The 15778-nt window shown below is 41.8% G+C and overlaps 1 protein-coding gene across 9 annotated transcripts in view; it reads left to right on the forward strand.

Moving 5' to 3' along the window:
• The window catches only part of LOC134543354 (rap1 GTPase-activating protein 1), a 612076-nt gene that overhangs the window by 586372 nt on the left and 9926 nt on the right, over nucleotides 1–15778 (forward strand). For all 9 annotated transcript variants that reach the window (XM_063388338.1, XM_063388341.1, XM_063388339.1 and 6 more), the window contains 7 exons: nucleotides 133–315; nucleotides 3517–3755; nucleotides 7138–7289; nucleotides 9197–9323; nucleotides 9938–10103; nucleotides 10828–11067; nucleotides 13772–13878. In XM_063388338.1, coding sequence (XP_063244408.1) covers nucleotides 133–315; nucleotides 3517–3755; nucleotides 7138–7289; nucleotides 9197–9323; nucleotides 9938–10103; nucleotides 10828–11067; nucleotides 13772–13878 — 1214 coding nt within the window. The remainder of the gene's footprint in view (nucleotides 1–132; nucleotides 316–3516; nucleotides 3756–7137; nucleotides 7290–9196; nucleotides 9324–9937; nucleotides 10104–10827; nucleotides 11068–13771; nucleotides 13879–15778) is intronic.

Consider the following 15778-nt stretch of genomic DNA (forward strand, 5'->3'; position numbering starts at 1 on the left):
TATATTCTCTTCCTTTTCCAATGGGTTTTATCCTAATCTTTTTTTTTGTTTGAAAAATGATCGACCCTGGTCCTAGCATGGCGGTGCTCTTGTTCGGGCGGGGGGCTTGAACCGCGCGCTTGTCTGTCGCAGGAGCACCTGAACTTCGTGGCGCAGGACGAGGCGGGCGGGCCGGTGTGCCTGTCCGTGAAGACGGAGAACGTGGCCTCGCAGGAGCACCTCAGGATAATGCTGAGGCTGAGGACCGGCACGTCGCACGAGCTGGTGCCGTCGTCCTACCTGGGGCCGTGTCCCTCGCCCGCCCGCATGGCCAAGGTGAGCGGAGCCTTCCTCCCGCCTCCCTCCCGCCTCCCTCCCGCCTTCCTCCCGCCTTCCTCCCGCTTCCTCCCGCCTTCCTCCCGCCATCCTCCCGCCATCCTCCCGCCATCCTCCCGCCATCCTCCCGCCATCCTCCCGCCATCCTCCCGCCATCCTCCCGCCATCCTCCCGCCATCCTCCCGCCATCCTCCCGCCATCCTCCCGCCTTCCTCCCGCCTTCCTCCCGCCTTCCTCCCGCCTTCCTCCCGCCTTCCTCCCGCCTTCCTCCCGCCATCCTCCCGCCATCCTCCCGCCATCCTCCCGCCTTCCTCCCGCCATCCTCCCGCCATCCTCCCGCCATCCTCCCGCCATCCTCCCGCCATCCTCCCGCCATCCTCCCGCCTTCCTCCCGCCTTCCTCCCGCCATCCTCCCGCCATCCTCCCGCCTTCCTCCACCCTTCCTCCCGTCTTCCTCCCGCCTTCCTCCCGCCGTCCTCCCGCCGTCCTCCCGCCTTCCTCCAGCCTTCCTCCCGCCTTCCTCCCGCCTTCCTCCCGCCTTCCTCCCGCCTTCCTCCCGCCTTCCTCCCGCCTTCCTCCCGCCTTCCTCCAGCCTTCCTCCAGCCTTCCTCCCGCCTTCCTCCCGCCTTCCTCCCGCCATCCTCCCGCCTTCCTCCAGCCTTCCTCCCGCCATCCTCCCGCCTTCCTCCCGCCTTCCTCCAGCCTTCCTCCCGCCTTCCTCCCGCCTTCCTCCAGCCTTCCTCCCGCCTTCCTCCCGCCTTCCTCCCGCCTTCCTCCCGCCTTCCTCCCGCCTTCCTCCCGCCTTCCTCCAGCCTTCCTCCCGCCTTCCTCCCGCCTTCCTCCCGCCTTCCTCCAGCCTTCCTCCAGCCTTCCTCCAGCCTTCCTCCCGCCTTCCTCCAGCCTTCCTCCCGCCTTCCTCCCGCCTTCCTCCCGCCTTCCTCCAGCCTTCCTCCCGTCTTCCTCCAGCCTTCCTCCCGCCTTCCTCCAGCCTTCCTCCAGCCTTCCTCCCGCCTTCCTCCAGCCTTCCTCCCGCCTTCCTCCCGCCTTCCTCCAGCCTTCCTCCCGTCTTCCTCCCGCCTTCCTCTGCTCTCTCCACGGCTTGTGTGAAACTATCTCTCTTCTATCTCTCTCCACATATCGGAAGAAGTTAATTAGCAAACATGTATAAAATTTATAGTTGAAATAATCTCTTCGTTAAAGTAATAAACATATTTGAATTAATGAGTGCAAATAAAAGTAAATTTATCAATTAAATTGTAGATTTCATTTCACTCCTTCTTTGTATCCATACAAAATAGTGATAATTCGATAAAAATGATTCAATTTTATTCATTAAAGTATGCAATCATTTCATCAATGTTTTGTCATGACGTCACGTTAAACGATCGTCCGTAAACCGACTTTACAGACAACCAATTTTTTTTGTGCTTAGTAACTTGAGTGTTACATGTAGAGTAATTTGAATGTTGTCCAGTAATACAAACCACTTGCACAGTGTTGTGTTCGGAGAGTATCGTGATGTGGACCTGTACACGTAAGAACAAGGTGCGCGACTATTGTCGCAGTTAGTGTGTGTGTGTGTGCAGGGGAGAAGGGAGAGCATTTATGTAAACCACCTCTAGTTGGAGGAGCGGCAGAGGTCAGCTGGAAACATTCAGCAGTTAATTGAAAAGTGGGAACACAATGAGAGGCCGCAGCCCTGAACCTTGGCCCCTCTCTCTCTATCTCTCTCCTGTTCTCTTTCTGACCCCGTTTATACATTCGTGCGCGGCTTGTGTGTTTTGTTTGGTTTGGGGCGAGCGTGGGTCGGGTCGCCCATTAACCGAGGCGCTCATTGTCTCTTGACTTGTCTGACTTGGGCGTCCGACTGCGGGGGCCGGGGTGGCATTCATCTGTCCGTCAGGGGGAGTCGGGAACCTTTGCCCGTGCTTTAATGGCAGTGTGATGCAACACATTATGCATTTGCCCTTATTTTCTCCGATACTCCTTTTTTTAAAACTTCAGCCTGCAGTTCCATCCCTCTACTGCTTTTTATTTATTTTGAAAATTTTTTTTTTTTCGTTCGTAATGTTCAGCCAGGGTCTGCTTGCCACCTGTTAGAACTATCAACTATCACATTTGTTATCATCCGCTGTTATCGACATGGAGTGTGAGACCCCCAAGTTACCGGGCGTCGCGGATTGGGTACTTGGTACGTCGCCGACCCAGACTCACGCTTGTCACCCCACGCGACCGAAGATCGCGAGACGTCTGTCCCGCCACAGAACAAGGAGGGGCTGTACAAGTGGGAACTGAAACAATGTGTTGCGTAGGCCCATGACTACCAGTTAAAAAAAAAAAAAAACTTACAGGAGGTTTAAACAATTAAGTATAATATTTTTAATTTAACTATTTGATAACTTAATTGCTTAGTAACATATACTGTGTTGTAATAATAAAAAAACATGTTCTACATAAATTATTAGAGGATGCAAACTTTCTGATATGCCACACTACAAAATATGTGGTCACTAAAATTTTAAGTTAATTTTTTTTTTCACTTTTTCACATTTTGTCTGCCTGAAAATAGCTTATAGCTATGTTAGTAATATTTTACGAAAGCCACTTTGTAGCGGGTGGGCCCAAAACTACTTGAGGAAACTAGGTCTCAGTCTGGTGCACGGCTGAACACGGGTCGTCACCACAACACCGAAATACCACAACGCCGAACGTACAATAACGCCGAATACCATAACGCCAAAATGCCAAATTGACCGCAACGACGCCGACAGCTAGAAAACTGCCGTGTACCACAACGCCGAAATTCAGTAACGCCGAAAAATGTTGCTGCGGGGAGGGGGGGGGGGGGGGAGGGGTGGCACAGGAGCAAAATGAAAAACAAGTGAATGAATTTGTGTGCTAACCTTAACCTAATCTAACCTTTGTGGCAGTCCTGCAATGACATTTTTCGGGGTTAATGTATTTCGGCGTTGTGGTGATTCGGCGTTGTGGTACACAGCAGTTTTCTAGCTGTCGGCGTTGTGGCATTTCGGCGTTGTGGTGCGTCTCCGCTGAACACCAGGATGGTGAGGCGTGAAGGCGCACCAGGTCTTTCATGAACAAGCAGATAGATGCAGGTGGTTCTAGTTGGGGTTGAGGAAGAGAGAGTATGGTCCCGGCAGTGACAGTGACAGTGACAGTAAGAGGTTCTCCCCCCCGCAGCTGCTGCACGGCCCGCTGACGGCCGACAAGTTCACGCCCATCCTGTGCCCGCGCGCCTCGCAGCTGATCGCGGCCTACGACGAGCACGTGCTGGTGTCCAAGTTCAAGTTCGGCGTGCTGTACCAGGAGCTCGGCCAGACCACTGAGGAGGAGCTGTTCGGCAACGTGCGCACGTCGCCCGCCTTCGACGAGTTCCTGCGCCTGCTGGGCCAGCGCGTGCAGCTCCGCGACCACAAGGGGTGAGCTCCGTCCCTGCCCGAACACGCCCGAATATTCACCTTCGGCCAACCTCTCTGTTCATTTATACATATTTACTAGCTGCAGTACCCAGGCGTTGCCCGGGTTAAAACACGTGGAACTTAATTGTCTGCGAGTTAAAGCAAGGGAAGCCTACAACTCACGTAGTTTCGGTTCCCTACCACGTTCGTGCAACTTCGGATTTCTCTCAAAAATTAAAATTAAAAAATCGAAGTGTTAGGTTAGGTCAGGTCAGGTCAGGTCAGGTCAGGTCAGGTCAGTCACAACATGCTTGTTTTCATTGGAAACTTCTGATTTAGCGGCTGAAGTGGCGTTAATACCAAAACGCAAAACTTTGAAAATCTTCGGAAATTCTTGCAGGGAACCGAAACTACGTGAGCAAACTGGATAGCGCTATATGACAGTGTGTTGGACATAGAGAAATGTCACACAATTACTGTTTGTATGTTTATGATCTATGATTTTTTTGTTTACCCATGGCGATCAGTTATGTATAATTTATTATTAATTATAAATTATTAAGACCGTTAATCGAAATAAAAACTATCCTATCTCTCAAGTTGGGAAAAAATTACACATAAATGCCAATTTTCATCGAAATCGGTTGACTTGGTGAAGAGTTCACTGGAAACAAACATCATGGCACTGGATTTATATCTATTAAGAAGATATTTCTCTATTTATTTTAATGTAGCAATATACTAACCTAACTAACTGTCCATAGTGTTTTAAAAGGGTTTTAATGTAGCTAACCTAACCGACCACTTTTAATATTTGAATTCAATTTTTCCTGCGCAAAAAATAAAACAAATTCCGATGTTGGCCGAAGGTGAATATTCGGGCGTGTTCGGGCAGGGACAGAACTTGATGGACATCTTAGGCTTCTCGTCGGCGAGGCGGGCTCGCTGGCGCTCCCGGCGCGGTGTCTCTTCTCCCAGTGCGCAGGACAACTGTGAGATATAAAGGAATTATGCCCTTAAACCAAAATCAAAATAATTAAGAGAATGTAGTGGCTAATAGTGTTAGGCAGAATCAAATTTGGAAAAGAAATTCCTTCTTGCATGCCCCTCAGGGTTTATATCAAGAAGATAAAAGTTTAAATAAATGTCTATTATGAATAGGATTAGTGTGTGAGGTTTAAGCGGCGACCTTAGCATTGTTTGGCCGAGAAATGAAGATAAAGGTGTAATGCAAGTCCCTTAAGTGAATCTGTACTGGTTGTTTTACGCCTAAAAATTACTCCGAAAACATCCGTTTTAGCCATTTTAACTCTTATTAAAATACCAGTTTAAAAAATTAATCCAAAATCAAAAATCCTTTTGGGCCCTCGGCGAACTCCAAAAATGCTTTTCGTGAAGAGACTCCAGCCCAATATCTTGAGTAGTTTTGAAATCACGTTTTTTTTTTTTTTTTTTTCCTCTTTTTCCCCTTTAGCTCTGCACACCGTGTGTGTGCCCGGGTAGGCGGGGGCCTTAATGCTCTGCCTCGCACAGGGGCGTGCACGGGGTGGGAAGTATCACAACCCCCCGAGATCCCCAGAAATATTACAATATTGATCACACCCATCATCAGAAGGAAGGGATTTGAAAACTTAACAGCTGACAAATTGATCTCTCCGCCCCTCCCCCCTCCCCTCCCTCGGATGGATTTATGCGTACGCTCCTGGTCTTACATGCCAAGTTGTTTCGTTTCCTTGTCAATTTTTGACTGCTTTTCCTGTAAACTTACCAAGATTCATTTTTTTGCATTTTATTTTCTCACCAGTAAAATGTCCCGAAAGTGTACACAATTTGATCGCTTTCGTGACCTTTATAGCTCGAAAAATAACATTGAGTAAACATCTGGTGAAATTTTTGACTTGGCAACGAATCAAAGATGGTTAGTGGAATAAATATACATGCAAAGACCCTTAATTAACAGTAATGACAGAAAAAAAAAACACTCTGCATGAGACTTCAGCCGTAAGGTTCGGTCTCGTAACTCATGTTGATTTTTTCTCGTTTTTCATAAATACTCTTATTGAAGGGCCAATTCTAAAATTTTAACTCTTTACCTCCCTTGTATTTCTTGTTCTGTGACAGATATTTTCAACATAAATGTACTTAGTCACTTAGTGTAAATATAATGGGTGTAAAACGTCATGTAATTCTTGGTAATTATTATCCTTTCACAAATTTTTACACATGTTACCTGACGCAAAGTGAACATATGTTGAAAATATTTTGTGACAGAACAGCAATTGCAAGGGAGGCATCCAGTTATAAATCTTTTAAACAGCCTTTAAATAAAAGTAATGACAAAATAATGATTAAAATCAACGTGGTGTGCGAGGCGGAGCTTTGAGGCAGAGTGTCTGACCCGATGGCTCATTGGCTGGAGCTCCTGGCTTGTGAGCGCCAAACGAGCCTGGGTTTTTCCACCAGGCGGAATGGTTCCTTCCTGGGTTCGGTTACTGTCTCTTTTATTGCCACTTAACCTCCATACTGCGGAAGGCAGAGGCAGACCACCGCAGAATCACCTCGCCTAGTAAATGGTAGTCACACCATTGACATCTTCCCTGCAGCACTAGTACCACACTATCTGGAGGAAGGCCATAGTTGTCTTGAATGACAAATATTTACGTCAATTCAACCACAGCAGTAGTAGTGAGTCCTAACTTAAAGAGCTTTGTAATGAATGCTTATGACTGCACAGTTCATAGTCCATTTAAAAATAATGGGTTTTATATAGTATAACCTCAGCTTTATTAATGATTTCATGTTCACTTTTAATGAGAGGGAAGAAGAAAAGTTAATTTTAAAAGTGATAATTTATACATTAAAAGAACTAGACATGTAAGTTGTGCACAATGCAGGAAATCAATAAATTAAGAACTATTATCACATTATCAGGTATAATATTTCCATTTTTGTTATCAAGTGTGCATGGAAACCCTTGCAGTAATAAGCAGGCGTGTACGCAGAATATAATTTTGGGTTTGGGAGAGGAGGGATAGAACCACTTATTCCACTGTTTGCTTTCAAATTCTTTACATTTGTTGGTGGAAATTATGTGTTTTTTTAGGATTTCGTACTGGCAGAGACCAGCATTCTACCAAGGCAATCCGGGTAAAATTCCTGCGGGGTAAAATCGGGATATTTGGAAGTGGGAGAAGGACAAAGTTTTCATGAGCCATGGGCCATTAGGTTTTCTGTGGATACTTCCATTTTTCCTACACATTTATTCAGTGGATGCTCCATTCTTCTCTCTCACCATGATTACCTAGATGTGGAGGAAACATTAAGAGTTGATCATCTGATTGACTGATCCAGCGTTCGCAGGCCTGTTGAAACGCTCACGGGCGTGTGTGGTAACGTGCTGCAGGTACCGTGGAGGCCTGGACACCCAGCACGGCCACACGGGTGAGGAGGCCGTGTTCGAGGTGTTCCGGGAGCGGGAGATCATCTTCCACGTGTCCACCCTGCTGCCGTTCACGGACCACGACCCGCAGCAGCTGCAGAGGAAGAGGCACATCGGTGAGTTCCCGGGCAGCTGCCGGTGACGCGGAGAGACATCTCTTTGAATTACTCTTGTGTTGGGGAAGATTGATTCAGGAGCGAAGCCAACCGGGGGGGGGGGTCTAGGGGTCCAACAACTCCTCCCCCCCCCCCTTCTTATCACCAAACCTTTAATTAATTTCTTATTCATCACTCAAACAAATTTCATATTAAAAATTAATAAAATTTTTACCATTACAATATTTAAATTTAAGTACTACCGAAAACTGCTAAAATAGCACTATATAACACCTTAAAATCAAATTTTCCCGGGGGAGGACCCCCGAACCCCGCTTTAATACGGGGGGGGGGGGGGGGGGGGCATGCTTCTTAACACCCCCCATACACAAATCCTGGCTACGCCACTGGATTGATTCAAAACATTTTTACAGACAAATGTCATTGCTTCTTTTCAGTGTATGTCATGGAGAAATCGCAAAAGAATGGACCACAAAAGTTGACTGCGCTATCACTCAGGAAAAAACAAAGGCAAAATCGGCTGGAATTCTTTGTGCTGTCTGTGCATCTACACAATTTGACATCTGCTGATTTTGACTTGTTTTTTTGTGTTTTTGTGTATGCATCCTTCTTGTCCATTCTTATGGTTTCTCTATGACTAGGGACAAGATTTTATGGTTTTATTATTAGGTCAATTTTGTTTTTAGATCATGAGCTTTTCGGTGTTATGGTTTTTATTTTATACATCTTAAATCGTAAAAATAGTGTATTATTCAACAAATGTGAAACTAAAATATTTCTTATCTTATTCACGAAAATAGTCTTGTTTTGACTGACACATGCACTTATACAATAAATCATTAGTAATAAGCATGTCTTAAATAGTACTACTCAGAAAAAATAAAAACAAATTAGCATTTGAAAAAGGTTGTGGTATCAGTCCTTATTTCAATAAATTCATTTTACGAAAGCAACGAGTTTCGCATTGCCTGTAGAAGCTTCTTAAATTAAACTTGAGACACTAAGTGTTCTATTTTAAAACCAGTTTTTTTTTTTAGGGCTCAAAATTCGAAGGCGAACACCATCCTTGGAAATAAAAATGTATATTGCTTCAAAGAATTTTTTCCATAGTGAACCTTCAACCCAATTGTGTGAGCAGTTAGCTGGGCTAAACACATCATAATATAAGGAAAATCATTATCTAGTTTCAATCTGGAGGACATACACTTTAAAAATAGGAAATTTTGATTTAAAAGTCTAATTGTTTCCACAATCTCGGTGCTACGCATAAGCAAAACCGGGACGCTAATCTTCAGCTTCATTTTGTGTGAAGGCAGGTAACCCCTACGCCAGACTTGATGGACGCACCAAATGATAGTGTGTTACAAATTCAAGGCAACGCCATATATTAATGATATTATAAACTAAACTTTTATCAGCACCTTCAGTTCGCTAGCAGCCACAAGCATCACTAAGTGGATGGGTTTCGCCAAGTAGAAGGATAGGAAGTTGCCAGACTATATGAATATGTGGTTGACATAGACACATTAAACAAACTGACTATTTGTGTGTCTATGACCTACATTCTATGATTTTCTATTATTAAAATGAATTTACCTCTTTTTCACTCCTTGAGGGATGTAATTTCATAATTGTGTAATGTGTCACTCTGTGGCCAATAAACTTATCTATATCCAAAAAATCTTGTCTATTCGTTGCTCCATTGTAGCATGAAAGAAGGCCAGACGAACACACTTTTGTATTTATAATATTACGTAGTAGGGATGATGTATAAAATATTTATACTAACAAACTCTGTTAATTATTTTAAGGGAGAGGTGGTATGATAAAGGTGAAAATTATGTTGTAATACATCCTTTAAGCTATTATACATAATATGAAAATAATGTTATAAATTTTCTTTCCAGGTAATGACATAGTCGCTATTGTATTTCAAGAAACGAATACTCCTTTCTGTCCTGATATGATCGCATCACATTTCCTTCATGCCTACATAGTAGTACAAGTTCTGGATCCAAACTCTTCAAACACAAGGTAGGTTGCACGTTATCCCTTACAAACGGGTAATTGTTGGCTGGTGTTTTGAACGTATAATTCAGAAGTACTTAATATTATGGTGGATTTGCAACAGTAGGAAGACACCTTATCATGCAATTGCCATTTCTCATTTTACTGTCTGGAAATTATCTGTAAAAAAATTAGTGACAGGATGTTCATCATCAGGGAAAACCAGGTAAAATCTAGATTTGTCAGGGAATTTTTCTAATTTACGGAGAAAAAAATTTAGAGAGTAGTCTGGGAATATGTGTTCGGTCAGTGTTTTTAGATGGAATGGTTTTGAGTTCTAGAAACTTGAATTTACAATAGTTTTAGCCAAAAAAAATAAATGTATGTATATATATTTAGTTATTTTAGACACCGTAGATTTGCCAGTCCAATGAAAGTAAATGTGTTTAAATTAGTCATTGTTAGTTGAAATATAGAAATGGTTTCAGTTGTAATATAAAAATAAATTTTAAGAAATTACATAATTCTGACTTAATCAAAATACAATGATTTATTTATTTTTTAATGTAATGACATTGTGTGTTTAATATTTTCTTGGACTACTATGAAGTCTAGTAATAGGCCTGATTTCCCTTGTGCAGGTACAAAGTGAGCGTGACGGCGAGGGACGATGTTCCGTTCTTCGGACCGACGCTGCCGAGTCCGGCCATCTTCACGAAGGGTCCCGAACTGAAGCAGTTCCTGCTGACCAAGCTCATCAACGCAGAGAATGCATGTTACAAGGCGGAGAAGTTCTCCAAGCTCGAGGTAATCGCTTCGTTGGATCGCATGCTGTCCGCGAGCCCTTGTAGCTCTGCTGGTAGACACGATTGCGAAAGTTCACTTAAGAGAATTTATGGTCTTACACGCCACGTTGATTTTTTTGAAATAGGTTTTCAACATATTTATTTAGTGTAATATAACGGAGTCAAAATACTTGTGGCAGAACAAAAATTAAAGGGCGGTAGCTAGTTAAATTTTTATAAATAGCCCTGGAATAAAAGGAGTGATGATAAAACAAACAAAAAAAGTTAACATGGTGTGTACATGTGATTTGAATGCAAAAAATAAAATCATACTGACTGATTTTCAAAAAGGTTTCCATTTGTATGTACAGTTATTGGTGGTGCAAAAAGATAGGTAACGTGTAAAGGGTAGCATGGTTGGCTTATATTTTTAATTCTTCTGTTAGTAGAAAAAAAGTGGAGAAAAAAAAAACATTTTTTTAAACTATGATAGTATCACTTCTTTAATAATAATGTAATTGTATATTTACTAATAAGATGGGATTTAACAAGTGATCTGCTATATTAAAATTAAAATGCTGTCACATGCGTGCACATTCTGTTATTTTCTTATGAGGACGATGTGGAAATTTTTTAGTTGGATTAAACACCACCCACAAATATGACAAGTAAAATGGGGCGTTTTGATGAAGTGGGAGGCGGCAGGAAGCCGAGACTTTATCTGGCGTGTGCTTCCTGCCCCCCAGTTGCGGACGCGGACGTCCCTGCTGCAGTCCCTGGTGGACGAGCTGAGGGAGAAGTCGAGCGAGTTCCTGAGCGGGGGAGACCTGCCCTCCGCCCCGGACACCCCCAAGTCGGACGGCGGCGCGGGCGGGGGCCCCGGGAGCCGCTTCATCGAGACGGTGCGCAAGGCGCTCAAGATAGCCGGCTCGCAGCAGCCGCAAGCGCCGCCGCTGCCCCACTGCGCCGAGAGCACCACGCCCACGGTCAGTGCCGCTCGGCTTGTGGGCCTGACCGCGTTTACGTACCCAAGTTGAAACTGCATCACCAAGTGTACAGTGTTGTCGCTGTGGACATGATTACATGGTGAATTGGCGATAAAACAAAAGTAACAACACAAAACATGTTCAGGGGCGTAGCCAGGGGGGGGTTTAGAGGTTCAGACCCCCCCCCCCCCCCCCCCCCAGCATCAAATCTTTAATTAATTTCTTATTCATCATTCAAATAAATTTCATATTAAAAAATTAATAAGAAAATTTTACCGTTACAATATTTAAAATTTAAGTACCAAAAACTGCTAAAATAGCACTATTTTACACCTTAAAATATCCAAAAAAAATTCCCAGGGGTTGGGGGGGCATGCTTCTTAACACCCCCCCGTACACAAATCCTGGCTACGCCACTGGTTGTTGCTATGGACAAGATTACATGGTGAATTGGCGATAAAACTAAAAGTAACAACGCTAAACATGTTAGTACAACATGTACATAGAAAAGGAAGTTAATACACCATTTACTACTGACATGAAACTTAACAACATGAAATCAATTGGCAATTTGACCAAACATAACATTAAATTTTTAAAAAAAAAAAAAAATTATCTTTTATTACAGTAAATTAAAAGTATGTAATATATTTAGCATGAATTTTATACCAAAATGTATGAACTAAATGGATTGGGAAAAATAATTAATTTTACGTTATATTATTCATGATTAGTAATAAATCGTTATTAAATTAATGACTGTTTATTTTTCAGACACAGAAAAATTTGCAGACTTATGTTTATTTTTTTAATAGTTCTGTTCTAGACTAGCTTAATTGTATATGGTTTTATTCTCATATGTAATTTCATCAGGTGACTATCAAAATGAGACCTTTTTGGTGAAATAAGTATGTATTAGGAAAAAAAAAAAGCATATCTTGTCCCTAATCATTGGATCCATTCAATTATACAGATCAGGCAGCAAGTAAAATGATGTAGAAACTGAAAAATAGTTTTGTGAAAATCAATGTAGCCAAAATTTTTAATTTATGAAAATATTGTTTTAATAATTGTTGCTCTTTCCAATTTCAGTACCCTTTATTAGAATATATATATAAATTTACAAATTGCTCATCTATAAGTAGGGCCAATGGAAAATGGTATATAACAATTATCAATTTCGTTGAATAAAAAGTTACTTTTGTGCCAAATATTGGCGAAAAAAAAGTTATTTAAGTGCAAAATTTCCGTTAAAAAATGTTGTTTCGTTAAAAATAAAAATTTTGTTAATTTTACATGTATACAGTAATTTGATGAAAATTATCATTTTTTTAGGTCAAATTTATTAATACCAATGGTTTCAAGTACAACTATAACCTTTACGGTTAAATTTGGCATACTTCATTTGCGTTACTACAGATTAAAATTCTCAAGATTATGTACATTTATAAAACAAGTCAGAAACTTGTCTGAAACACATGTTTATTGAGCGTGAATATTTGTAAACCATATTAATTATGACCACTATATTAGAAGATCAGTTTTTATTTACTTGCTGCAAAGTAGTCACCCTCAAAACACATTGCTAGCATTATCTCCTCCTCTGTCAATGTTTGACGCTGGCAGCCAGAGACACTTGACTGGAAGTCAAGAGAATTCTGGAAAGTCATGCTTTAATGACAGCAAAACTCGTAGCACGTGAACAGAAGCGGATCCAGAGGGGGGGCTAAGGGTTCAAGCCCCCTCCAAAAGCACCTGGGTCCACTATTGTTTTAGTGTTTGCCTTGATAAAGCCTAGCCTCAGCTGGGTCAAGCCCTTCCCAAACCAAAATCCTGGATCCACCACTGCACATGAACTTTTCCAAATGTCAGATTTCAAAACTGCTTGTTTTGTTGCTGCATAGCTCTCCAATAACTGTTGAAATGTCAGATCTCGGAGTAAATACACAGCTTGGACTCGATCCTGCAAGTTAAGATGATAGTTTCAGAAAAGATTTCTGGCCAGTCACAGCAAGTTTTACTCCTGTTGCAGCTTTTAGACATACAGCAGAATTCAACAATCTAAATACGTAGTGATGTTTTCTTTTCCTGGTGTTCAGGAATGTGCATTTTTACTTCACTGCATGTTCATTTAGCAGGGTTGGTTAGTTAGACCAGACCTTCCCAACTAAATTTAGTTTGTGTGCTCAGCACTGAATGTACATCATGTTCTCACACACTCAACACTTTCAGCAATTCTGCGCACTTGTTCATATAGTTTGCAGAATCTGATACAAATGCACAAACATTCAATGTTATCAGCACCATGTGGTTTAAAAAATAATTACTTTTACTGCAGATTGTAGGAGTAAAAATTTTCTGGTCTTCAGAATTACGCCGGTCCGGGAGGATGCGAAAAACATTCTCCAAATGGCTGTTCATATACCATTATCTTTTATTTAATGTCTTATTGATCAGGTATCCTGGTTTACATTTTGTAATCCACCTTGCCAGATAATGTTGTTGTGGTCATCGTGCTTCCCTGATACATTGTTTCTGTATATGGTTAGCCAGATTATGTTGTGTCGTCATCCAGTGTTCCTGCTTAACAAGGCTGGTTTTACAGTTTCATGCAACTTCAGTCCGGCCTAAAACAGTGGTGTTAGCAAGTATGCTCATGTTGTTGTGAGTTCTGGTCTTAGGCATGGCTTGTTTACTGTTGCAGAGTGGACGTTCTTCTTCGAAGTGCGCTGCAAATAGTGTCGGAAGCAGGAAGAGCGCTCCCGCTTCGCCGGTCTCCAGTCCGGACATGCAGTCTCGCCGAACAGCGAGGTAAGTGTGTGCTTAACCATGTACAGTGAAAGGTCTTTGATCCGGTGGTGTTAAATGTTCTGGCACATTATCTAATCCGGCACCAATCTAGTGGCTTGCATCCAGAGTTCATCAGGTTAATTCCAATTGTTGACCTTGGGGGCCACGTTTACATTAGTGCACTGCTGTAATTTTTAGTTCACCCTGAGGTTATTGTTACTGTTGGTTTTCATTTCAGTGCAGTTTTTGTTTTTTTAGCGGGTTAAATATTCTGTAAATGATTCGTAAAGAGATGTGAATCACAGATGCAATGTGGTATTAAGACTTTTCATACAGGATTGCTCTCTTTTTTTTTTTTTTTTTCCCCCAATAGAGCAGCTTATTTCAAATTAGATATCATCTGTTATAAAATATAAAGCAATACCATATACAATATTATACCTTCTCCATGGCTTTGTTCCGTTTACTTTGTAATTTACCTTTATATTTTAAAAACCTAATCCGATTATTTCTAAGTTGCAGTTTTACAATCTGAGTAGCATGTGTTTTTAATTATTGAGGAATTTCTTGATTAGTTAGACATTTGTTAAAATGTTTAATTTGTGCAGCCTCTGTGCACCATTTGAATTTGATTGGTTCTATCACTGACAGTTTAGGTGAATGTTTTTGCCATCCTCCGGGCCCAGGGTGTAGAAAATTCTGAAGACCATAAAATGTTTACTCCTACAATCTTTAGTGAATGTAATTATTTTTCCATAATGTTCAAGCTTAAATATGAAAAATTGAGTGATTAAACATAGTTTCCATGTTGTGAAGTATTTAGAGTAAACATTGGACAAGACCCATTAAATTTTTTTTTAATCTATCTGACACCAGTGATAAATTAGTGTGTTATTACCAAGGTTAGTAGAAGGGGAGGTTGCCTCAGACGCGCGCGCATCTTTCTGCGCAGGCAGCGAAGTGACGTCACGTGCAGTCCACCGCCTCGTCCTTGCTCCCGTCCCGTCCCCCAGTCAAGACGCGCGCGCTTTCACAAATTTATCTTTCCGTCCCGACAAAACTGGACACACTGTCATAGAGGCGATCTCATGACACGCGTACTTCTAGTTTCATCTTCATGTGCACGACGAATTCAGCTACTTTATGTGTACCTCGCGTGTGTGTTTAGAGTTTTATTTCCTAGCCTGATAAACGTCAACTTGTGCAGTGTTCGGCGTTTGAACGAATATTTTATAACATTAATGCAGCTTCAATACTAGTTTGCTGTGTGGTAAAATGCCCGGGACTGGGTGTGCTGTAGCTGTTTGTAAAAATCGTCGTGAAAAATCAAAAAACGTCATATACCACAGATTTCCAAAAGAAATTGTGTTCAAAAGCCAATGGGTGCAACGCTGCAAACGACAAGATAAATTCAATCCTGATACATCTTATGTTTGTTCAGATCATTTTATGGTCGAGGACTATGAAAGAGATCTACAGGCTGAACTGTTAAAAACTGAACCGAAGAAAGTTTTGAAGAAATCTGCTGTACCATCTGTAAAATTGTTGTCTAAGGATCATATTCACCGGGAGGATACAAATTCTGTAGAACGTAATTCTCGGTACAATTCAAGACAAAACAAAAAAATTGCAACAGAGCTGATAAAAGAACCGCAAGAAATAAGTGTAATTGAATCTAGCAGCCTCAGTGCTAGAAATAAGGTAGAAAATAAAGAAGAAAATCTAAAAAAAGAAAATGAAATTCTGAAACATAAAATATTACTATTAGAAAATAAACTTCTCTCAGACGCCAAAAATATTAAAAAATTAAAGAAAGAAAATAATAACCTGAAGAGAAAGAATGTAAAAGATTCTAAAGAATCAAAAAAATGTTTCCAAGTGCTGTCGTCATTGTTTACGAAAAATCAAATAGGGTTGCTTC

This window comes from Bacillus rossius (assembly GCF_032445375.1).
Source record: "Bacillus rossius redtenbacheri isolate Brsri chromosome 9 unlocalized genomic scaffold, Brsri_v3 Brsri_v3_scf9_2, whole genome shotgun sequence".
NCBI classification, from domain to species: Eukaryota; Metazoa; Arthropoda; class Insecta; order Phasmatodea; family Bacillidae; genus Bacillus; species Bacillus rossius.